The 25,003-nt window shown below is 39.5% G+C and overlaps 1 protein-coding gene and 1 long non-coding RNA gene across 2 annotated transcripts; one reads left to right on the forward strand and one right to left on the reverse strand.

The window, feature by feature from the left end:
• Positions 1-246: 246 nt before the first annotated feature.
• Positions 247-3,736, reverse strand: LOC145554964 (uncharacterized). Its single transcript, XM_081615962.1, has 4 exons — positions 2,305-3,736; positions 2,085-2,153; positions 1,649-1,795; positions 247-967 (listed from the first exon to the last, which is right to left on the reverse strand). Exons 1-4 carry the CDS (start codon positions 2,368-2,370, stop codon positions 758-760), a joined length of 492 nt encoding a protein of 163 aa, XP_081472088.1. The 5' UTR covers positions 2,371-3,736; the 3' UTR covers positions 247-757.
• An 18,869-nt stretch (positions 3,737-22,605) lies between these two features.
• LOC145554920 (uncharacterized) lies at positions 22,606-24,384 on the forward strand. Its single transcript, XR_014090974.1, has 3 exons — positions 22,606-23,208; positions 23,694-23,808; positions 23,903-24,384. It is a non-coding gene; the product is annotated as an uncharacterized LOC145554920 (long non-coding RNA).
• The last annotated feature ends 619 nt before the right edge of the window (positions 24,385-25,003 follow it).

The following is a 25,003-nucleotide window of genomic DNA, read 5'->3' on the forward strand; positions in this document are numbered from 1 at the left end:
TTGAAACTTTGTATAATATATGGGCACAACTTCTGCCGCAAACAGGAACTGCGATTTGTTTACATGTTAGCAACTTGCTAACCGACTTTTTTCAGATCTTTTACAGTAGCTGCGCTGTTACAGACTTAAAGAAATACGTGGTTTTCAGTTGTACTTTAACGTTTTCTCCCTTTGCTTTTAAGCACAACACAGCAGGTTCACAGCCTCACGGTCAGAGTCTAATTACACAAACACACACACACACACACACACACACACACACACAGATATACATATACCTTAATAACCTGAAAAAAGTCAAAAAGTGAAGTTTAATTCATTTTACCCACTCTAGCGCCGGAAGAGTTGAGAATATTTAAAACAGGCAGAAAACGTTGTGAATTAATGCATGGAAAAGGGATATGATTGTATAAGTTAAATTTCATCATACTACTTTTCAGACTCACAATCACTGAATAAGTGAAGGATTTCCACTTGTGTATATATTTATATATATATGGTGTAAATGTCATGACCAAAGTTTGTTATATGAAGAAAGTGTCATTCAATAGTAATCACCAATTTAATTTGAACAGATTAACTGATTATTTTATGAACTATAACAAAGCAAGCAAAAAATTTTTAAAAGACCTGAAATTTCAAGAGTGAAACACAACAAATACCATTAAAAAGCATAACCAGAGATTAGTCAAAAATTTTAATAGTTAAAAAAAGTTGAAAAACTAAACTGAAAACATTTATTTTATTTAAATTCCAATTATTTTTTGATTATTTTTTTGATCTCATTTCCGTGAACCTCAATATCCACAATAAGGCTCCCGTCTTCCAGCATTTCATCAAACGGACTCCACAAATCTGCAGCAATCCGAAAGACTTCATCACTGTCCAGGAGGACATGTTTTTCGTTTTGGTCTTCAGTGTCCATAACACCAATGACTACAGCCACTTTTTTGTCTTCCATTTTTTCCTGTTAATACAGTACAAAAATATAGTATTTTATATTAGAAATATAATCAGGTATGTCAATTTTCATGTTGTCATCTAAAAATGAGAACAAAAAAAGAAAACCAACACCAAGGTTAAATGTCAAATAACAGTAGCAACCTGTTTGATCTTTTGCTATATATGCTATTTCCTTCAGGTTTACATTTTTTAAGTCCAAGATCATTTGTTTTGTGCATTTCAGCAATCAGCAAGTTCAAAGTTATTCATATAATAAAATGTCATACAGTCAGCAACTGTAAATGAAGCAACAACAACAAGCATGACATTTGGTCACACACCATCATCAAAAACATTAACATTGTGGATGTTGGTTCCAGATTTATGGTGCATTTATGTTAATTGTTGTTTCTCCTTTATTTAAGTCTTCTTTTGGCAAAGCATAATAGACTTGAGTCAGAAAATATTGAATGGTTTCCAGGATATCAAAATATGTAATAAGCCATTCCATAATTTTGAAGTTGACAAAAAATTACAAGGTTAGCTCTGAGCAGTGGCACTTTTCACACTTTGTGTATATCTCCAAAGTTTAGCAAATAATTTTAATTAGAATGCCTCAATTTTAAAATATATGCACATTTCGCTTTAAATGTCTAAATTTACTTAAAATTAGATTAATTTACTTCTTCAGGAATTGACAACATACCTGAATTGTTGTAAAGGTTGTGCTTTGCAGCTGTAATCCATAGCCAGAATCCTGGCACCGAACATGTGTAATTTTGACCTGTTGGCCAATTGCCAGTTCCACGAGGGTTGCTTCCCTCCAAATGGAGACGGGCATTGTGCAGCTGCCCTGTAATTAAAAGAATTATTGACAAAAAAATTAGAGATTTATCCAAGAGTTCTCAAAAATTAAACAAACAAAACCCACCAATCTACCTTTTCTGACCAGACGCTGCAAAATTAACATGCAAGCTGGTTCATGACACAAAAGCTGGTTGTGTCATGAACTTGACACACACACACGCACACACACACATGCCATTTCCTTAGGCACTTACCTTTTTTTATCCAAATATTATTTGTTTTAAAAATAAATGACAACTGCAGCTTTGAACAAGTCTTAAAACAAGTTATTATACCTCTTTCAGCCGCACTGTCCGGATTGGCACCGTCATTTTTCCCGACATCACAAGCCTGACCGCAGCAAACTGAGAAGTACAAAGAAAAGTACTTTTCGAGTTTGCATATTGTTCTGTAATGGGGTCTTTCATGTTATCTTCTACCCAGTTGAGATTTACAGTTAGCAAATTAAGTCCTCTCTTATGGAAAAAATTATAAGAAATATAAGAAAAATCCTACCTCCACAATTTCCCCTTGCACCGTCATCAGTCCTTTTGACTCCGCTGCCTTCTCCAGAAGGGCCATTGGTGCTGCTGGGTTTAAAATGGCCTCTGCTTTCTGTAAAAGCTCTGGAGTGATGTTCACCTTCGGCCCTTTATAAAATTGCGTGGCCGGAGTGACGTTGATGATAAGGGGCGGCTCTGAGCCCCTGAGGGCTCAGAGCGTATGTCATGAGGGCGTAGCTCCTCATGACATACGATTGGCCCTCACAAAGGTTTTTTGAATATTTTTCAAATATGATTACTTTTCCAATAGTTTGCCCAACTGTGACAGTTAGAATTTGATTTTTCTTTTTCTGTAATACCTTTGCTTTACCCTCTTTTACTGCCCAACTAATGACTTTTTCTTCCTCTCTTATCTTTATTACTGCGATGTTTACTGGTGGTGGCCTGTAGATCGGCGATTGTGCAAGGTTTGTAATGGTAGATAGAGCCATCCTAGGGGGAAGTGAAGGACAGAAACAAAATGTCAATATTACAAACCCCATCAAGAGCCAACAGTGTCACCTCCTCAGCCCCACACTTTAATGGGGCAAAGGACACATATTAAAGCGAAGAAGCTGTTTACCACCCAATAAACAGTAGTTTCAACTGAACAGGAAAATGGTTAAAGAGCTGTTCAACACTTTACAGCAGATAAACACCTGATAAACGGTTTAGCAGTTGAACCAAAATCCCGTATTCAATATTCAGTATTCAACGACTGGTAAACCGTTTGTTCCAAAGAAGTCACAGTTAGGCTTCACCTAACAGTGTTAATAAACGGGCATTCAGTTTTAACTGTTAGGTAGTCTAACCTCCGCCCAACAGCGGTTTTAACGGCAAGTTAAAACTGGTGGTGGCGCCACCGGTTTTAACTATAGAAGTTAGTTATTAGGCCAGAGCAGCTAAGCGCTGCGAAGGCCTATTGTAATCGTGCTGTTTATTATTATTATTATTAGGCCCGGGCAGCTAAGCGCTGCAAAGGCCTATTGTTTTTTTGAATGTTTATTAGGCCCGAGCAGCTAAGCGCTGCGAAGGCCTATTGTTTTTCGAATGTTTATTATTAGGTCCGAGTAGCTAAGCGCTGCGAAGGCCTATTGTTCTTCGAATGTTTATTAGGCCCGAGCAGCTAAGCGCTGCGAATGCCTATTGTTTTTCGGATGTTTATTTATTTATTTATTTTTATTAGGCCCGAGCAGCTAAGCGCTGCGAAGGCCTATTGTTTTTCGAATGTTTATTAGGCCCGAGCAGCTAAGCGCTGCGAAGGCCTATTGTAATCTTGCTGTTTATTATTAGGCCCTAAGCAGCTAAGCGCTGCGAAGGCCTATTGTTTTTCGAATGTTTATTATTAGGCCCGAGCAGCTAAGCGCTGCGAAGGCCTATTGTTTTTCAAATGTTTATTTTTTATTTATTTTTTATTAGGCCCAAGCATCTAAGCGCTGCGAAAGCCTATTGTTTTTCAAATGTTTATTTTTTATTTATTTTTTTTAGGCCCGAGCAGCTAAGCGCTGTGAAGGCCTATTGTTTTTCGAATGTTTATTATTAGGCCCGAGCAGCTAAGCGCTGCGAAGGCCTATTGTTTTTCAAATGTTTATTGTTAGGCCCGAGCAGCTAAGCGCTGTGAAGGCCTATTGTTTTTCGAATGTTTATTATTAGGCCCGAGCAGCTAAGCGCTGTGAAGGCCTATTGTTTTTCGAATGTTTATTATTAGGCCCAAGCATCTAAGCGCTGCGAAGGCCTATTGTTTTTCGAATGTTTATTATTAGGCCCGAGCAGCTAAGCGCTGCGAAGGCCTATTGTAATCGTGCTGTTTATTAGGCCCGAGCAGCTGAGCGCTGCGAAGGCCTATTGTTTTTCGAATGTTTATTATTAGGCCCGAGCAGCAAAGCGCTGCTCGGGCCTATTGTAATTGTGCTGTTTATTATTAGGCCCGAGCAGCTAAGCGCTGCGAAAGCCTATTGTTTTTCAAATGTTTATTTTTTATTTATTTTTTTTAGGCCCGAGCAGCTAAGCGCTGCGAAGGCCTATTGTTTTTCAAATGTTTATTTTTTATTTATTTTTTTTTATGCCCGAGCAGCTAAGCGCTGCGAAGGCCTATTGTAATCGTGCTGTTTATTAGGCCCTAAGCAGCTAAGCGCTGCGAAGGCCTATTGTAATCGGGCTGTTTATTAGGCCCGAGCAGCAAAGCGCTGTGAAGGCCTATTGTTTTCCGAATGTTTATTAGGCCCGAGAAGCTAAGCGCTGCGAAGGCCTATTGTAATTGTGCTGTTTATTATTAGGCCCGAGCAGCTAAGCGCTGCAAAGGCCTATTGTTTTTCGAATGTTTATTGTTAGGCCCGAGCAGCTAAGCGCTGCGAAAGCCTATTGTTTTTCAAATGTTTATTTTTTATTTATTTTTTTTAGGCCCGAGCAGCTAAGCGCTGCGAAGGCCTATTGTTTTTCGAATGTTTATTAGGCCCGAGCAGCTAAGCGCTGCGAAGGCCTATTGTAATCTTGCTGTTTATTATTAGGCCCTAAGCAGCTAAGCGCTGCGAAGGCCTATTGTTTTTCGAATGTTTATTATTAGGCCCGAGCAGCTAAGCGCTGCGAAGGCCTATTGATTTTTTAATGTTTTTCATTTTTTTTTATTAGGCCCAAGCATCTAAGCGCTGCGAAGGCCTATTGTTTTTCGAATGTGTATTATTAGGCCCGAGCAGCTAAGCGCTGCGAAAGCCTATATTTTTTCAAATGTTTATTTTTTATTTATTTTTTTTAGGCCCGAGCAGCTAAGCGCTGCGAAGGCCTATTGTAATCTTGCTGTTTATTATTAGGCCCTAAGCAGCTAAGCGCTGCGAAGGCCTATTGTTTTTCGAATGTTTATTATTAGGCCCGAGCAGCTAAGCGCTGCGAAGGCCTATTGTTTTTCGAAAGTTTTTTATTTATTTTTTATTAGGCCCAAGCATCTAAGCGCTGCGAAGGCCTATTGTTTTTCGAATGTTTATTATTAGGCCCGAGCAGCTAAGCGCTGCGAAGGCCTATTGTAATCGTGCTGTTTATTAGGCCCGAGCAGCTGAGCGCTGCGAAGGCCTATTGTTTTTCGAATGTTTATTATTAGGCCCGAGCAGCTAAGCGCTGCGAAGGCCTATTGTTTTTCGAATGTTTATTTTTTATTTATTTTTTTTAGGCCCGAGCAGCTAAGCGCTGCGAAGGCCTATTGTTTTTCGAATGTTTATTAGGCCCGAGCAGCTAAGCGCTGCGAAGGCCTATTGTAATCTTGCTGTTTATTATTAGGCCCTAAGCAGCTAAGCGCTGCAAAGGCCTATTGTTTTTCGAATGTTTATTATTAGGCCCGAGCAGCTAAGCGCTGCGAAGGCCTATTGTTTTTCGAAAGTTTTTTATTTATTTTTTATTAGGCCCAAGCATCTAAGCGCTGCGAAAGCCTATTGTTTTTCAAATGTTTATTTTTTATTTATTTTTTTTAGGCCCGAGCAGCTAAGCGCTGCGAAGGCCTATTGTTTTTCAAATGTTTATTTTTTATTTATTTTTTTTTATGCCCGAGCAGCTAAGCGCTGCGAAGGCCTATTGTAATCGTGCTGTTTATTAGGCCCTAAGCAGCTAAGCGCTGTGAAGGCCTATTGTTTTTCGAATGTTTATTATTAGGCCCGAGCAGCTAAGCGCTGTGAAGGCCTATTGTTTTTCGAATGTTTATTATTAGGCCCGAGCAGCTAAGCGCTGCGAAGGCCTATTGTAATCGTGCTGTTTATTAGGCCCGAGCAGCTGAGCGCTGCGAAGGCCTATTGTTTTTCGAATGTTTATTATTAGGCCCGAGAAGCTAAGCGCTGCTCGGGCCTATTGTAATTGTGCTGTTTATTATTAGGCCCGAGCAGCTAAGCGCTGCAAAGGCCTATTGTTTTTCGAATGTTTATTGTTAGGCCCGAGCAGCTAAGCGCTGCGAAAGCCTATTGTTTTTCAAATGTTTATTTTTTATTTATTTTTTTTAGGCCCGAGCAGCTAAGCGCTGCGAAGGCCTATTGTTTTTCGAATGTTTATTGTTAGGCCCGAGCAGCTAAGCGCTGCGAAGGCCTATTGTAATCTTGCTGTTTATTATTAGGCCCTAAGCAGCTAAGCGCTGCAAAGGCCTATTGTTTTTCGAATGTTTATTATTAGGCCCGAGCAGCTAAGCGCTGCGAAGGCCTATTGTTTTTCGAAAGTTTTTTATTTATTTTTTATTAGGCCCAAGCATCTAAGCGCTGCGAAAGCCTATTGTTTTTCAAATGTTTATTTTTTATTTATTTTTTTTAGGCCCGAGCAGCTAAGCGCTGTGAAGGCCTATTGTTTTTCGAATGTTTATTAGGCCCGAGCAGCTAAGTGCTGCGAAGGCCTATTGTTTTTCGAATGTTTATTGTTAGGCCCGAGCAGCTAAGCGCTGCGAAGGCCTATTGTAATCTTGCTGTTTATTATTAGGCCCTAAGCAGCTAAGCGCTGCGAAGGCCTATTGTTTTTCGAATGTTTATTATTAGGCCCGAGCAGCTAAGCGCTGCGAAAGCCTATATTTTTTCAAATGTTTATTTTTTATTTATTTTTTTTTAGGCCCGAGCAGCTAAGCGCTGCGAAGGCCTATTGTTTTTCGAATGTTTATTATTAGGCCAGAGCAGCTAAGCGCTGCGAAAGCCTATTGTTTTTCAAATGTTTATTTTTTATTTATTTAATTTAGGCGCCTAGCAGCTAAGCGCTGTGAAGGCCTATTGTTTTTCGAATGTTTATTAGGCCCGAGCAGCTAAGCGCTGCGAAGGCCTATTGTAATTGTGCTGTTTATTATTAGGCCCGAGCAGCTAAGCGCTGCGAAGGCCTATTGTTTTTCAAATGTTTATTTTTTATTTATTTTTTTTTATGCCCGAGCAGCTAAGCGCTGCGAAGGCCTATTGTAATCTTGCTGTTTATTATTAGGCCCTAAGCAGCTAAGCGCTGCGAAGGCCTATTGTTTTTCGAATGTTTATTAGGCCCGAGCAGCTAAGCGCTGCGAAGGCCTATTGTAATCATGCTGTAAATTATTAGGCCCGAGCAGCTAAGCACTGCGAAGGCCTATTGTAATCGTGCTGTTTATTATTATTATTAGGCCTGAGCAGCTAAGTGCTGCGAAGGCCTATTGTAATCGTGCTGTTTATTAGGCCCGAGCAGCTAAGCGCTGCGAAGGCCTATTATAATCGTGCTGTTTATTATTATTATTATTAGGCCCGAGCAGCTAAGCGCTGCGAAGGCCTATTGTTTTTCGAATGTTTATTATTAGGCCCGAGCAGCTAAGCGCTGCGAAAGCCTATTGTTTTTCAAATGTTTATTTTTTATTTATTTTATTTAGGCGCCTAGCAGCTAAGCGCTGTGAAGGCCTATTGTTTTTCGAATGTTTATTAGGCCCGAGCAGCTAAGCGCTGCGAAGGCCTATTGTAATTGTGCTGTTTATTATTAGGCCCGAGCAGCTAAGCGCTGCGAAGGCCTATTGTTTTTCAAATGTTTATTTTTTATTTATTTTTTTTTATGCCCGAGCAGCTAAGCGCTGCGAAGGCCTATTGTAATCTTGCTGTTTATTATTAGGCCCTAAGCAGCTAAGCGCTGCGAAGGCCTATTGTTTTTCGAATGTTTATTAGGCCCGAGCAGCTAAGCGCTGCGAAGGCCTATTGTAATCATGCTGTAAATTATTAGGCCCGAGCAGCTAAGCACTGCGAAGGCCTATTGTAATCGTGCTGTTTATTATTATTATTAGGCCTGAGCAGCTAAGTGCTGCGAAGGCCTATTGTAATCGTGCTGTTTATTAGGCCCGAGCAGCTAAGCGCTGCGAAGGCCTATTATAATCGTGCTGTTTATTATTATTATTATTAGGCCCGAGCAGCTAAGCGCTGCGAAGGCCTATTGTTTTTCGAATGTTTATTATTAGGCCCGAGCAGCTAAGCGCTGCGAAAGCCTATATTTTTTCAAATGTTTATTTTTTATTTATTTTTTTTTAGGCCCGAGCAGCTAAGCGCTGTGAAGGCCTATTGTTTTTCGAATGTTTATTAGGCCCGAGCAGCTAAGCGCTGCGAAGGCCTATTGTAATTGTGCTGTTTATTATTAGGCCCGAGCAGCTAAGCGCTGCGAAGGTCTATTGTTTTTCAAATGTTTATTAGGCCCGAGCAGCTAAGCGCTGCGAAGGCATATTGTAATTGTGCTGTTTATTATTAGGCCCGAGCAGCTAAGCGCTGCGAAGGCCTATTGTTTTTCAAATGTTTATTTATTTATTAGGCCCGAGCAGCTAAGCGCTGCGAAAGCCTATTGTTTTTCAAATGTTTATTTTTTATTTTTTTTAGGCCCGAGCAGCTAAGCGCTGCGAAGGCCTATTGTAATCGTGCTGTTTATTATTATTATTATTAGGCCCGAGCAGCTAAGCGCTGCGAAGGCCTAGGCCTATTGTAATCATGCTGTAAATAATTAGGCCCGAGCAGCTAAGCGCTGCGAAAGCCTATTGTAATCGTGCTGTTTATTATCATTATTAGGCCCGAGCAGCTAAGCGCTGCGAAGGCCTATTGTAATCGTGCTGTTTATTAGGCCCGAGCAGCTAAGCGCTGCGAAGGCCTATTGTAATCGTGCTGTTTATTATTATTATTATTAGGCCCGAGCAGCTAAGCGCTGCGAAGGCCTATTGTAATCGTGCTGTTTATTATTATTATTCTTATGCCAAATGAAAGGGTTATATATTTCAAACTGAATATAGTAAAATAAATAAATTCTTAGGACAATCCACACCATGAGCAATAAAATGACTAGAAAATACTGATACGCCCTAGAAAAGTCTGTCACAGTGCATCACAGACAGGAAGCACAATCATAAACACACCAAAGGAGAATTTTAGAAAACAAAGTTAAACTGACAACAAGAAAAACCTGGAGCACCTGGAGGACTTCATATTTTTCATCTCAAAACTTGTAATGTTTGGACTCAAACCTTGCTCCTCAACCTCCTACTAATACTTACTTACAAAATATTTTCTGCTTGCTATTGGAACAAAAAAAACACAATAACCTGACAACCTTTCAGTGAATCAAAAACAGTGTACTGGGTGCAAATTTCCTTTTAGCACCAGTTAAGCTGTGAATGGGTGAATGTGGCAACCTGCATCACTCAATAGTAAAGGAAGAAACAATAGCTTCTGCTTTCTGCTCCATGATAAACTAAATACCCAACATCAATTGCTACTGATTGTTAACAGAAATCTAATAAACTCTGTTACAACATAGTAATGATATAATATCAACCCAACCTGAAACTGTATACTCTTCATTTATGGCAATCAACACACAGGTACACACATTAGAAGGAAACAAAGACACCCAATACACAACACTTACACCTTTGTTCAAAAAGAAAGCAGAGGATATTTTTATGATGAGCACAAACTTCTGCAAAACGACACAAAGAAAGTTTGGAATACAAGCATTATATATATATATATATATATATATATATAATAAAAAAAATACAATCTTGCTTTCAAATTGAAAGCACTCTAGTTTAAAAACTACTACACCTAAAGACTTGAAACTTGAACTCGTTTATTCTCAGTTTCAATCAAAATGATTTGTGAAAGAGGTTTCACAAATCACAAACATGGCTTTATTCATTCCAGTTGAAGCAGAGAATAATCCTATCAAAGTTTCAAGTCTTTAGGTCTAGTAGTTTTTAAAATAGACTCCATTAAAGATACAGACTGTAGTGAAAAATTAAGTGGAATTGCCCTTTTAAATGAGATATTATAAATATACACCTTCAGTGTAAAAAGTGGAACAACCTTCCAAAATGTCAATTTTCAAATTTGCAACCATCAACTTTTTAGACACATCTTCAAATTGTGTCTGCAGAAAATTGGCCCTTTTCTCTGTGGCTCTGAGCTGCCTCGCCTTTTTCTCAAGAGTTTCCAGACTCAGCTGGAAAGCCTCATGTATGCTTCTTTTTACAGTCTCCCGAGAAGCTGTCGGGTTGCTACAATGATACTGTAAGAGAAAAAAAATCACTCTTAAACATATTTTACAATTAACACTAATACTTAATTGAACAGCACCATAAATAAATCCTATTGAACTGATATGGAAAATATTCCATCATTCTAAATGCTTCATATCAAACATTCTTAGTTTCTAAACAAGTTTAAAGCAGAGAAAACATCAAAAGAAAACTTAAAAATTGAAACAAAAAATATACAAATATTTTAAGAAGACAGTCACATATTAAATACATGACAACTAATTCTGCAGTTGTAATGTGTATAAAAAAAGAAATAATTTTACTTAAAGCTCCTACAATGTCCCTTTGTTGATGTAGAAATTATCATTCATCATGCATGTGACCAAAACAAAACACATGATTGTAAATTTCAAAACAGTCATAATTGAAAAGTACAAGTGATTGTGAAATACTTTCATTGATCAAATATCATCTACAATAACTTTCTAACAATTGGTAAACTGCATTTAACAAACTATTGAAAAATAGTTTATTTTTCTTCCTCAAATAAAAAATCTCAATTAACATAATTTGGACTAATGAAAAACTATTTAAGATTCAAAACAATTCCTCTTTGCTAATGCAGACTACTATTATAATACAGTGCGATTAAATCTATAAAATTTGGAAAAGCTGAAATTCTATAACAGAAATCAAAAACAAGGGGAAAATGTAAGACTGTGCTATGAAGAAACATTGTAATCCATTTAAACTAATCAGGAATGCAAAAACAAAAATACCTTAATGTGGTAAACAGTATATATGCCATGAATCACACCAGCCAAGTTACAAGTATGTTACATGAACAGCTGCCCTCAATAAAATACAAAATAATATTGAATAAAAAAGGGTACTATTTTCAATTTCCATCACTAAAACAATTACAATAATAGGTCAACTTCACCAAAACAACCTGTATAACTTCAAGAATATGAACCAAACATTAATTACATAAAATTACAAGACATTAAAATAAAATTAATTATTTAGAAATATCACTAATTCATTAATTTATCTACGTTGATCATACAGAACAACATCAGTAGCCTACATGCTAGTTGTTAAGCTTAAGGTGCTGTATTAATATTAGCTGAACTTAATTAAGCTAACATTACCTGCATCCACCATTACTTAAGTTAGTCGGTTAGTTTCAGAGGAAACGGCATAGTTCTTGGCATTATGCTCGTTTGTTTACATAATTCTAGCAGCTCCTGCATAACTACATTGCAGCAGAAAATCTCTATAGCAACACCGGTATACACAAAACACGAAGGCTCATGTTGCATTTAAAAGCGGCTAGGAAAAACAATTTACGACGCATTAACGGATTAAACAACTGTAACTACTGAAAACAGCAACACAGGACACAAATATGAAAAGTACGAAAGCCTTTACTATATCAAATTGATATAGGAATAAAATAAAGTTCGGCATACTAAGATAAAAAAAGAGCTTCCAATCCAAGGGAAAAAACGATGACTCTATGAGCCAGCAATGCACAGTCATGCACACGAACTGTTTTCTGTTTTGATACGTATTCTTTTTTGCTTCACTTTTTCTTATCACAATTACATAAAAACGAAAATAGTATATTACATATCAATTTTTACATTACATTTACTGTCGTGGTGATATTTAGGAAGGTTAGAGCAAAGCAGTGCATTGTGCTCTCATAAATGCCTTGAACAAAATATAGTAATAGTATATTTATGCAATATCAATAAAAAATGTTACGACTTAATTTCAAATGAAATAAGTGTTACATAAAAGAAATGTAAGCCTACGTTAATACTAAACGCACATGACGCTTGAAATTCAAAACATTTTGCATTTATTTCATCAGAAAATCTACCCTGTAGTCTGATAAGGGCACTCCCTCCCCCTTCGTTTAACGTTTGTACTACACATATGACAAAATTTACGGCAGTCTCTAACTTAAAATGCATGTTTTATATCGAAAAACAATACCTATCAATCGAACTACACAACGTTCAAAACCTGATACTTTTTAACATTTATTAACAACTACTATACTTACACAAGCTAGCTGTGCAGCGTTCTGCACGGCCTTAAAATCCGGGTCCGTCAACTGAGGCAATTTCAAAGGACTTTCCGTTTTCTAAGAATAACATATATAAATAACAATTATAATGACGAAACACAATAAAAAATTTAGCTTGTTCTACAAATAATATCATAAAACACCTACTTCTTTTCCTCTTGAAGAAAAAGAAAATGTCCGTCGAGACTCTGAGAATATATAAATCCAAACCTCAAATGGGCGGTACTAAGAGAAATACGTGGCCCCTTTCCCTAATTTAACTGGATAAATTTTATGATAAATAACAACAGTTCCTGTCTTAATAACGCCCACTTTAGCTTTAACCCTTACGACATGAACCTCATATTATTGATCCAACTACAACCAGTGAAATAGTGAGGTGCATATCAGATTAAAAACTGACTAAATAATACACAGAATATACTCCCTGCATGTTATTGTTTTACATAAGTTAATTTTGAGCATATGGAAAAAGTTGGAAATGTAAAAACTATTATTTTTGTGCTATGCTCCACTGGGAAAAAAAACTGTTGTAACTCATACACAAAAACTAAGAGACGCCAAACTTTCAGTGATTGATCATCATCCGGTCACCTAGAATAATCAATGTTTAAATGATGACATCACTTAGGCCACGCACCCTGAGAACAGGAAGTGTAATGTTTTACACTGAACCATCCCTATCTGACCCCTTTGACCTAATAAACATGAAACTGTGTCCACAGACAGAAAACATGTTGGCGTGTTGCGGATACCAACCCAGTTTATTTTCGATTGAGTAGGTGGGCGTGGCGGCATCGCGAAGTGATCTGTAACGCCGTCTACTTACGTTTGACCTTGAATTCCACAATTTAAAGCCCAGCTGCACCAAACTCACTAGGTTTGATCCTTGTGGGCCCCTCGACAGGAATCCAGTGTAATTTTTTGTGGGCTTGGCCTAATGTCTCAACAGCGTAATCGTGCTGTTTATTAGGCCCGAGCAGCTAAGCGCTGCGAAGGCCTATTGTAATCGTGCTGTAAATTATTAGGCCCGAGCAGCTAAGCGCTGCGAAGGCCTATTGTTTTTCAAATGTTTATTAGGCCCGAGCAGCTAAGCGCTGCGAAGGCCTATTGTTTTTCAAATGTTTATTTATTAGGCCCGAGCAGCTAAGCGCTGCGAAGGCCTATTGTTTTTCAAATGTTTATTAGGCCCGAGCAGCTAAGCGCTGCGAAGGCCTATTGTAATCGTGCTGTAAATTATTAGGCCCGAGCAGCTAAGCGCTGCGAAGGCCTATTGTTTTCTAGGTTTGATCCTTGTGGGCCCCTCGACAGGAATCCAGTGTAATTTTTTGTGGGCTTGGCCTAATGTCTCAACAGCGTAATCGTGCTGTTTATTAGGCCCGAGCAGCTAAGCGCTGCGAAGGCCTATTGTAATCGTGCTGTAAATTATTAGGCCCGAGCAGCTAAGCGCTGCGAAGGCCTATTGTTTTTCAAATGTTTATTAGGCCCGAGCAGCTAAGCGCTGCGAAGGCCTATTGTTTTTCAAATGTTTATTTATTAGGCCCGAGCAGCTAAGCGCTGCGAAGGCCTATTGTTTTTCAAATGTTTATTAGGCCCGAGCAGCTAAGCGCTGCGAAGGCCTATTGTAATCGTGCTGTAAATTATTAGGCCCGAGCAGCTAAGCGCTGCGAAGGCCTATTGTTTTCGTGCTGTAAATTATTATTCTTATTCTTCCGTAAAATAAATTGGCTTTTTGGGGGCTTTATCATATTCAAAAACTCACCAAACTTGGCGGCCGCATAGAGCCCGGTGAAAATTTACGTATTTTAAGGTCCTCGCAAAAATCGCACAAGAAACGGCTCAAGGGCGCCCCCTAGAAACTTTCAAAAGACCCTTTTCTATTCACTTACTTTATCGTAGAGACTTGAAATTCGGTACACTTGTAGAGCTCCCCAAGACACTCTGAATTTACAATTAATGTCATAGTGCATCTGTCCTAGGAAGTCGGCCATTTTGGATTGAAGTTCCGATTTTGAGCCCATTTTGGCCGTTTACAGACGTCGCATTTGATCGAACTCCTCCTAGGGATTTTTATCGATCGGCTTCAAACTCGGTCAGATTGTTCATAAGGCATGGCTGATTCAAAGTTATCAAATTCGTGAGTTTTCGAACATGCTGAAGGGGTCGTACCAGGGGTCAAAGTTCACCGACTCACCAGAATCTAATAAACTGTTATATCTCCTACAAATAAACTCACAGAGCCACCAAACTTTCTGTGTGTGATCACCTTTGGATGACCTACGACACCCTGTTGTGAAATTATGAGATTAGCTAAGCCACGCCCCCTTAGAACAGGAAGTGTCATGTTTTACTGCGAACATTCACTATCTGACCCCTTTCACCTAATCAACATGAAACTGTGTCCACAGACAGAAGACATGTTGGTGTGTCAGGGTGCCCAACCCCGTTTGGTTTGGATGCAGCAGGTGGGCGTGGTGGCGTGGCGAAGTGACCTTTAACGCCGTCTCCTTACGTTTGTCCTTGAATTCCACAGTTTAAAGCCCAGCTGCACCAAACTCACTAGGTTTGATCCTTGTGGGCCCCTCGACAGGAATCCAGTGTGAGTTTTTGTGGGCGTGGCCTAATGTCTCAACAGCGCCCCCTTGAGGATTTTAAATAATCAGCCCCAAGCCATTATTTAACATATAATTATGAAACTTGGTACACTTGTGTATATTGTCAAGACCTACAAAAAAGTCTCTTGGAGCCATGGTCCACACCCAACAGGAAGTCGGCCATTTTGGATGAAAGCCGCCATTGGCTGTTTTTCAGTGACATCATATTTGTTCGAACTCCTCCTACAGCGTTTGACATACAGACTTCAAACTCAGTCAGCAGAGAGTTCAGACATTAAACGTCTAAAGTTATCACAGGAATTTTTGTATGTCAAAGCATGTGGGCGTGGCTAAGTGCCAAACTTTGACTATTCGCCATAAAACATCAAAGTGAAATAACTTCCACATACAAGGTCACAGCTGCTTCAGACTTCCTATGTCTCACTGCTGACCAACCCTCATTACATTCTCATGGTCAGATGATGACGTAACCTTAGCTCCGCCCACTTTTAACAGGAATTCAGTTGTTTTTTTCTACTGCATGTCTTATTTTTACTGAGTTATACATATGGAATTAATCTTCTACCACCTGACATAATATGAGCTGATGATGAACTGTGAGGATGAACTCTGACTCATGGGGACGTGGAAAACTCTGTCCTTCGCCATATGCATACAACTGTCTCTTAATCACACACGCATCTTCCGATTGGCACCTAACTGGATACGCTTGAGCTGTTTTCAATGTTAAAGAGCCCATCAGGTTTGAATTGTGACTTTACTCTGCAGCGCCCCCTAAGTTATCCCATCACCAATATCTCCTCTCTACATCGACCGATCTGCACAAAATTTGTGGTGTGTCGCCAGGGAACCATGCCGAAGTGAACGGTGCGAAGTGCCTGGCGGACGCGCGCCTCAACTGTGCGAAAGGGTACGCGGTGGCAGGCGGGCGGCGGTGCTGGGTCCCCCGCGGTGGCTATAGGCCGGAGCGGCGCTTGGCTGCTCGGGCCGCTTGAGGCTCCGCGGAGCTTTAATTAGGCCCGAGCAGCTAAGCGCTGCGAAGGCCTATTGTAATTGTGCTGTAAATTATTATTAGGCCCGAGCAGCTAAGCGCTGCGAAGGCCTATTGTAATCGTGCTGTTTATTATTATTTTTCTTGTGCCAAATGAATTGGCTTTTTGGGGGCTTTATCATATTCAAAAACTCACCAAACTTGGCGGGCGCATAGAGCCCGTGTGAAATTTACGTATTTTAACATCCTCGCAAAAATCGCACAAGAAACGGCTCAAGGGCGCCCCCTAGCAACTTTCAAAAGACCCTTTCCTATTCACTTACTTTATCGTAGAGACTTGAAATTTGGTACAGTTGTAGAGCTCCCCAAGACACTCTGAATTTACAATTAATGTCATAGTGCAAGTATCCCAGGAAGTCGGCCATTTTGGATTGAAGTTCCGATTTTGCCCCATTTTGGCCGTTTACACACGTCGCATTTGATCGAACTCCTCCTAGGGATTTCGATCGATCGGCTTCAAACTCGGTAAGATTGTTCATAAGGCATGGCCGATTCAAAGTTATCAAATTCGTGAGTTTTCGAGCATGTTGAAGGGGTCGTTCCAGGGGTCAAAGTTCACCGACTCACCAGAATGTAATAAACTGTTATATCTCTTACAAATAAACTCACAGAGCCACCAAACTTTCTGTGTGTGATCACCTTTGGATGACCTACGACACCCAGTTGTGAAATTTTGAGATTACCTAAGCCACGCCCCCTTAGAACAGGAAGTGTCATGTTTTACTGCGAACGTTCACTATCTGACCCCTTTGACCTAATCAACATGAAACACTGTCGACAGACAGAAGACATGTTGGTGTGTCAGGGTGTCCAACCCCGTTTGGTTTGGATGCAGCAGGTGGGCGTGGCGGCGTGGCGAAGTGACCTTTAACGCCGTCTCCTTACGTTTGGCCTTGAATTCCACAGTTTAAAGCCCAGCTGCACCAAACTCACTAGGTTTGATCCTTGTGGGCCCCTCGACAGGAATCCAGTGTGATTTTTTGTGGGCGTGGCCTAATGTCTCAACAGCGCCCCCTTGAAGATTTTAAATAATCAGCCCCAAGCCATTCTTTAACCTAGAATTATGAAACTTGGTACACTTGTGTATCGTGTCAGGACCTACAAAAAAGCCTCTTGGAGCCATGGTCCAAACCCAACAGAAAGTCGGCCATTTTGGATTAAATTCGCCATTTACTGTTTTTCACAGACGTCGTATTTGATCGAACTCCTACAGCATTTGACATACAGACTTCAAACTCAGTCAGCAGAGAGTTAAGACATTAAAGGTCTAAAGTTATCACAGGAATTTTTGTATGTCAAAGCATGTGGGCGTGGCTAAGTGCAAAACTTTAACTATTCGCCATAAAACATCAAAGTGACAAAACTTCCACATACAAGGTGACAGCTGCTTCAGACTTCCTATGTCTCAATACTAACCAACCCTCATTACATTCTCATGGTCAGATGATGACGTAACCTTAGCTCCGCCCACTTTTAACAGGAATTCAGCTGTTTTTTCTACTGTATGTCTTATTTTTACTCAGTAATACATATGGAATTAATCTTCTACCACCTGACATAATATGAGCTGATGATGAACTGTGAGGATGAACTCTGACTCATGGGGGCGTGGCCAACTGTCTGTCCTTCGCCATATGCATACAACTGTCTCTGAATCACACACGCATCTTCCGATTGGCACCAAACTGGATACGTTTGACCTGTGCTCAATGCTAAAGAGCCCAACGGGTTTGAATTGTGATTTTACTCTACAGCGCCCCCTAGACTATCCCATCATCAATATCTCCTCTCTACATCGACCGATCTGCACCAAATTTGTGGTGTGTCCTCAGGGAACCATGGCGAAGTGAACGGTGCGAACTGCCTGGCGGAGGCGCGCCTCAACTGTGCGAAAGGGTACGCGGTGGCAGGCGGGCGGCGGTGCTGGGTCCCCGCGGTGGCTATAGGCCGGAGCGGCGCTTGGCTGCTCGGGCCGCTTGAGGCTCCGCGGAGCTTTAATTATTCTTATTCTTCCGCCAAATGAATTGGCTTTTTGGGGGCTTTATCATATTCAAAAACTCACCAAACTTGGCGGCCGCATAGAGCCCGGTGAAAATTTACGTATTTTAAGGTCCTCGCAATAATCGCACAAGAAACGGCTCAAGGGCGCCCCCTAGCAACTTTCAAAAGACCCTTTTCTATTCACTTACTTTATCGTAGAGACTTGAAATTCGGTACAGTTGTAGAGCTCCCCAAGACACTCTGAATTTACAATTAATGTCATAGTGCAACTGTCCTAGGAAGTCGGCCATTTTGGATTGAAGATCCGATTTTGAGCCCATTTTGGCCATTTACACACGTCGCATTTGATCGAACTCCTCCTAGGGATTTTGATCGATCGGCTTCAAACTCGGTGAGATTGTTCATAAGGCATGGCCGATTCAAAGTTATCAAATTCGTGAGTTTTCGAGCATGCTGAAGGGGTCGTACCAGGGGTCAAAGTTCACCGACTCGCCAGAATGTAATAAACTGTTATATCTCTTACAAATAAACTCACAGAGCCACCAAACTTTCTGTGTGTGATCACCTTTGGATGACCTACGACACCCAGTTGTGAAATTTTGAGATTACCTAAGCCACGCCCCCTTAGAACAGGAAGTGTCATGTTTTACTGCGAACGTTCACTATCTGACCCCTTTGACCTAATCAACATGAAACTGTGTCCACAGACAGAAGACATGTTGGTGTGTCAGGGTGTCCAACCCCATTTGGTTTGGATGCAGCAGGTGGGCGTGGCGGCGTGGCGAAGTGACCTTTAACGCCGTCTCCTTACGTTTGTCCTTGAATTCCACAGTTTAAAGCCCAGCTGCACAAAACTCACTAGGTTTGATCCTTGTGGGCCCCTCGACAGGAATCCAGTGTTATTTTTTGTGGGCGTGGCCTAATGTCTCAACAGCGCCCCCTTGAAGATTTTAAATAATCAGCCCCAAGCCATTGTTTAACCTAGAATTATGAAACTTGGTACACTTGTGTATCGTGTCAGGACCTACAAAAAAGCCTCTTGGAGCCATGGTCCAAACCCAACAGAAAGTCGGCCATTTTGGATTAAATTCGCCATTTGCTGTTTTTCACAGACGTCGTATTTGATCAAACTCCTCCTACAGCGTTTGACATACAGACTTCAAACTCAGTCAGCAGAGAGTTCAGACATTAAAGGTCTAAAGTTATCACAGGAATTTTGGTATGTCAAAGCATGTGGGCGTGGCTAAGTGCCAAACTTTGACTATTCACCATAAAATATCAAAGTGACATAACTTCCACATACAAGGTGACAGCTGCTTCAGACTTCCTATGTCTCAATACTGACCAACCCTCATTAGATTCTCATGGTCAGATGATGACGTAACCTTAGCTCCGCCCACTTTTAACAGGAATTCAGCTGTTTTTTCTACTGTATGTCTTATTTTTACTGAGTAATACATATGGAATTAATCTTCTACCAACCTGACATAATATGAGCTGATGATGAACTGTGAGGACGAACTCTGACTCATGGGGGCGTGGCCAACTGTCTTTCCTTCACCATATGCATACAACTGTCTCTGAATCACACACGCATCTTCCGATTGGCACCCAACTGGATACGTTTGAGCTGTGTTCAATGCGAAAGAGCCCATCGGGTTTGATTTGTGATTTTACTCTGCAGCGCCCCCTAGGTTATCCCATCACCATTATCTCCTCTCTACATCGACCGATCTGCACAAAATTTGTGGTGTGTCGCCAGGGAACCATGCCGAAGTGAACGGTGCGAAGTGCCTGGCGGACGCGCGCCTCAACTGTGTGAAAGGGTACGCGGTGGCAGGCGGGCGGCGGTGCTGGGTCCCCCGCGGTGGCTATAGGCCGGAGCGGCGCTTGGCTGCTCGGGCCGCTTGAGGCTCCGCGGAGCTTTAATTATTTTTCTTGTGCCAAATGAATTGGCTTTTTGGGGGCTTTTTCATATTCAAAAACTCACCAAACTTGCCGGCCGCATAGAGCCCGGTGAAAATTTACGTATTTTAAGGTTGGCGGAGATATCGAATAAGAAACGGCTCAAGGGCGCCCCCTAGCAACTTTCAAAAGACCCTTTTCTATTCACTTACTTTATCGTAGAGACTTGAAATTCGGTACAGTTGTAGAGCTCCCCAAGACACTCTGAATTTACAATTAATGTCATAGTGCAACTATCCTAGGAAGTCGGCCATTTTGGATTGAAGTTCCGATTTTGAGCCCATTTTGGCCGTTTATAGACGTCGCATTTGATCAAACTCCTCCTAGGGATTTCGATCGATCAGCTTCAAACTCGGTCAGATCGTTTATAAGGCATGGCCGATTCAAAGTTATCAAATTCGTGAGTTTTCGAGCATGCTGAAGGGGTCGTACCAGGGGTCAAAGTTCACCGACTCACCACAATGTAATAAACTGTTATATCTCTTACAAATAAACTCAGAGCCACCAAACTTTCTGTGTGTGATCACCGTTGGATGACCTACGACACCCAGTTGTGAAATTTTGAGATTACCTAAGCCCCGCCCCCTTAGAACAGGAAGTGTGATGTTTTACTGCGAACGTTCACTATCTGACCCCTTTCACCTAATCAACATGAAACTGTGTCCACAGACAGAAGAGACGTTGGTGTGTGACGGTGTCGAACCCCGTTTGGTTTGGATGCAGCAGGTGGGCGTGGCGGCGTGGCGAAGTGACCTTTAACGCCGTCTCCTTACGTTTGGCCTTGAATTCCACAGTTTAAAGCCCAGCTACACCAAACTCACTAGGTTTGATCCTTGTGGGCCCCTCGACAGGAATCCAGTGTAATTTTTTGAGGGCGTGGCCTAATGTCTCAACAGCGCCCCCTTGAAGATTTTAAATAATCAGCCCCAAGCCATTGTTTAACCTAGAATTATGAAACTTGGTACACTTGTGTATCGTGTCAGGACCTACAAAAAAGCCTCTTGGAGCCATGGTCCAAACCCAACAGAAAGTCGGCCATTTTGGATTAAATTCGCCATTTGCTGTTTTTCACAGACGTCGTATTTGATCAAACTCCTCCTACAGCGTTTGACATACAGACTTCAAACTCAGTGAGCAGAGAGTTCAGAGATTAAAGGTCTAAAGTTATCACAGGAATTTTTGTATGTAAAAGCATGTGGGCGTGGCTAAGTGCCAAACTTTGACTATTCACTATAAAACATCAAAGAGACATAACTTCCACATAAAAGGTGACAGCTGCTTCAGACTTCCTATGTCTCAATACTGACCAACCCTCATTACATTCTCATGGTCAGATGATTACGCAACCTTAGCTCCGCCCACTTTTGAAAGAAATCAGCTGGTTTTTCTACTGTATGTCTTATTTTTACTGAGTAATACATATGGAATTAATCTTCTACACTGCAAAAACTGAAATCTTAGTAAGATTAAATATCTTAAATTAAGGAGATTTTTCTTGTTTTCTTTCTGACAAGATAATTTTTCTCACCAAGAGGGATTTCTGTTAGAATATTTTTCTTATTTTAAGTGTTTTTGTACTTAATTATTTCAGTAAGATATAAAAGCTTAATATTAAGAAAATATTACTTATTATGAGTAAATATGTGCTAGAATCTAGAATATCAATATTTACCAATCAAACTTCAAGTCTAGAACTTATTTTATATAAGTAAAAATTTCTTATTTCAAGCACATAAAGCGAAATCACATACTTAATGAAATGTCTTCAGATAATTAAAACAGACTATGTCCAAATGGAATCCTTTGTGTTATTGACAATGAAAAATAAAAACCCCTATGAACTTATACTCTTGTATAAGTTGGCAGAGTGTACTGGAAATTATAATTTAATATTTAAACGGTTGACATTTAACACAACAATTTCAGAGACAATATCAGTTTATATATCAAGATAATTCTTGGCATGTTTCCATCTGCTAAGGACCTTCTTAATCTGATCTTCTTGATGCAAGATGTGGGAGCTCTTACTGACATGTCATGAAATTTCTATTGATGTGTGATTTGAAATGGCTGGTATTCCACACAATGAGATTAGAATCAACAATATTGATTAGCTCAATGTCATGATAAATATTTTAACTTTTGGTTTATATTTCAAATTCTTACTTTATAAGTTATTAATATTAGTTTGAACAATATTTTATTGTTCAAACTAACAATAACAAGTAGTCCTTGTTTGATTTAATTATGACATCATACAATCCAAATGGGAAAGCGCCCAAAATGGCAGTGAGATAGTATTAATGTTCGATACAACAGATTTTCTTTCCGATCCGATACCGAGTAAAATTTAAGCTGGTATTGGCAATACAGATCCCATACTTTGTGCAAAGACAGTTAATTTGTTTCTTAATTAAATAAAAAATAAATGTAATCCATATCTTGGCTTCATAAAAAGAACACAATGTACTCTAATGCACTAATTTTAAACTCAGAAGTACATTGAGAACAATCTCGTTTACTATAAACTATTTTAATTCAGCTGAAATATACAAAACATGTGAAAATCAAGTTGCAAACTAAAAAAAAGAAAATTAGTAAAGTAATAACCCTACTAAATACATCCTTGTTTAATTATTAAAACTACTATAAAATGACAGCTGAAATAGCTCCATGTCACTTTTTTTTATAATCTGTCAACATGTTCATTTCTGAGTGAGTGAGCGTCAGCAGCACGCTGCGCTTGGGCATTACGTCCTTACACATTACATACTTACCAAGCGGAAGAAAAAGTAGTTCCCATTAACAACGTTTCATTTAGGCAAGATCTCAATAATTTAGTTACTTTTTAACGTACTCTAGTTAATCTACATTATCTAAAATTACTAAAGTGTTGAAAGTATTGATCCTTGGATCTGACAATAGATTTTTAAAGAATTAAGTTCTGGTATCGGAAGAATCGATATTTCAGTATCAATCCGCACATCACTAACGGCAACGCCAGAGATCATTTAACTGCCCTCATTAACGGTTAATTCAGTTGCAACAGCCTAACTAAGCTTTTATCTACTGTACTTTTATAAGATTTTCTTTTGGCAAATTCTCTAATCTCGGTTGGACATGAATGACGATGGAGGACTTTTTTACGTGTATAGACCCTACAGCTGCTGTACTCAGAGGTACGTTTAAAGTTGTCTGTCTTTCTAAGATAAGCTAACTGAAGCCAGTTAGCATGTCGTGAAATGCCAATTTTCATCCGCGGTTAAAGAGCCGCTCTTGTAAATATGAGCTTTGAACAGTTATTAACCACAATAGCTGTGGCTTAAAAATAATATCGACACGAGTTCTTGGTAGCTTCCATTTTTTAACATAGCTAAGGTGGCTTCTCATATAGCTTCTTCGGGAAATGGTTAAAGGGCAATTCCGCCTAGTATTTCACTAACTGAGGGTGTTTGATGTGCTGTAATTTAAAAACTTAAATGCAATGAGTCTACAAGGTTAGATATTCCACACTGTTACCAGAATATTTTAAACACTATTTTTGATTGGTGAATTTAAGTAGTCCTTGTTTGATTAAATTAAAATAACTTTCTTGTAATCTTGAATTCATGCAATATTGTAATGGAGCACATGAACTAAAATAAGACTTGTTTTATTTTTCAAGTAAACCAAACTGTTGCCATGGTGAAGCCTATGCCAGACACATCGTCAATCACGTATTGCACCATCTAAAAGAAACTTTGGGAATTGCAAGTGACGGCATCCTTCACATTCTTGAGGTAAGAAATTTATGATACTGATTCATCATTACACTGATTAGTCCCTAAAACGTGGTTTGTTTTGTGATTGTTTTTCTGTCTGTGCTCCAATTAGCAGATGACCCAACAACTTCAAACAAGACCACTTTTCAGCTCTGTGGTGATCGTGAAACCAACTTTCTACTGGCCATTGGAACCATGCCTGCCCTGATCTTCTGAAAGGAGGACATCATAGCTACTACACTTTTCAGCATCCGTGTGTGGGACCACTCCTCTCTGTGCTGCTGACAGACGTCTTGAGAACGCCGTCCGTAACTGAGGCAAGACTTCCACATATAAAAGGCTATGGCTGATAGGAAGAAGTTCATTGCGGAGGAAGCTCCTATTGTTGACATCTAATCCCAAGATTTTTTTTTTGCTTTGGACAATTTGGTTTGCTTGACTCTTAGTGCGGCAGATGTGTCAGATCGATATTGTTCTGTCATTTTACAGGATTGTTTCAGAATCAGATGCCCATCCAGACTTTAAATTCTGACCAGTAGTCATGTTTTATTGTGTTTATGTGAAACTTAAATGTAATAAAGATGTTAAAAGTAATTGAACTTATGTCTTCATTTCAGCAAGCCAATAACATCTCTTGTTCCAGTATTCACAGGATCAATTTTTGGATGTTTGTCTTAGCATAAGAACCTTGAGTAAAGCTGTGACAAAATATATATTTTAATCCTATGCAACAATAAAAATAAACTAGATTTAGGTATATCACTGCAAAAAGTCCCCTTTCAAAAACAAGAAAAAAAAGTACAAAAATAGGGTATAATTTTCTTAAAATAAGAAAAATTATCTGCCAACAGAACAAGAAAATTTATCTTGTCAAGATTTTCCAAAACAAGAAAAAATATCTAACCAAGATAAACCTACAAATATCTTAAAATTAGTGTATTTGTACTTAAAACAAGCCAATTTTACTAATACAAATAGAATATATGAGATTTATTTTCTTAATACATAGAACATTTTCCTTAAAATAAGAAAATTTTACGCTATTTCAAGAAATTCAGTGTCAAGTAACATTTTCTTTACTTGAGATAATTTTTCTTAAAATAAGATAATATATCTTACTCGTATAAGTAAAATTGGCTTGTTGGATTTCGATCGATCGGCTTCAAACTCGGTCAGATTGTTCATAAGGCATGGCCGATTCAAAGTTATCAAA

The sequence above is a fragment of the Poecilia reticulata genome, chromosome 14 (genome assembly GCF_904066995.2).
Source record: "Poecilia reticulata chromosome 14, P_reticulata-male-v2, whole genome shotgun sequence".
Lineage (NCBI taxonomy): Eukaryota > Metazoa > Chordata > Actinopteri > Cyprinodontiformes > Poeciliidae > Poecilia > Poecilia reticulata.

What these genes read in the sequence shown, in the direction of transcription:
- LOC145554964 (XM_081615962.1), bottom strand. Translation starts at nt 2,370, where the DNA reads ATGGCCCTTCTGGAGAAGGCAGCGGAGTCAAAAGGACTGATGACGGTG. An exon ending in TGCAAGGGGAAATTGTGGAG is followed by an intron (nt 2,154 to 2,304) that starts GTAGGATTTTTC and finishes TGTACTTCTCAG; the next exon opens with TTTGCTGCGGTCAGGCTTGT. An exon ending in CAACCTTTACAACAATTCAG is followed by an intron (nt 968 to 1,648) that starts GTATGTTGTCAA and finishes CTGTATTAACAG; the next exon opens with GAAAAAATGGAAGACAAAAA.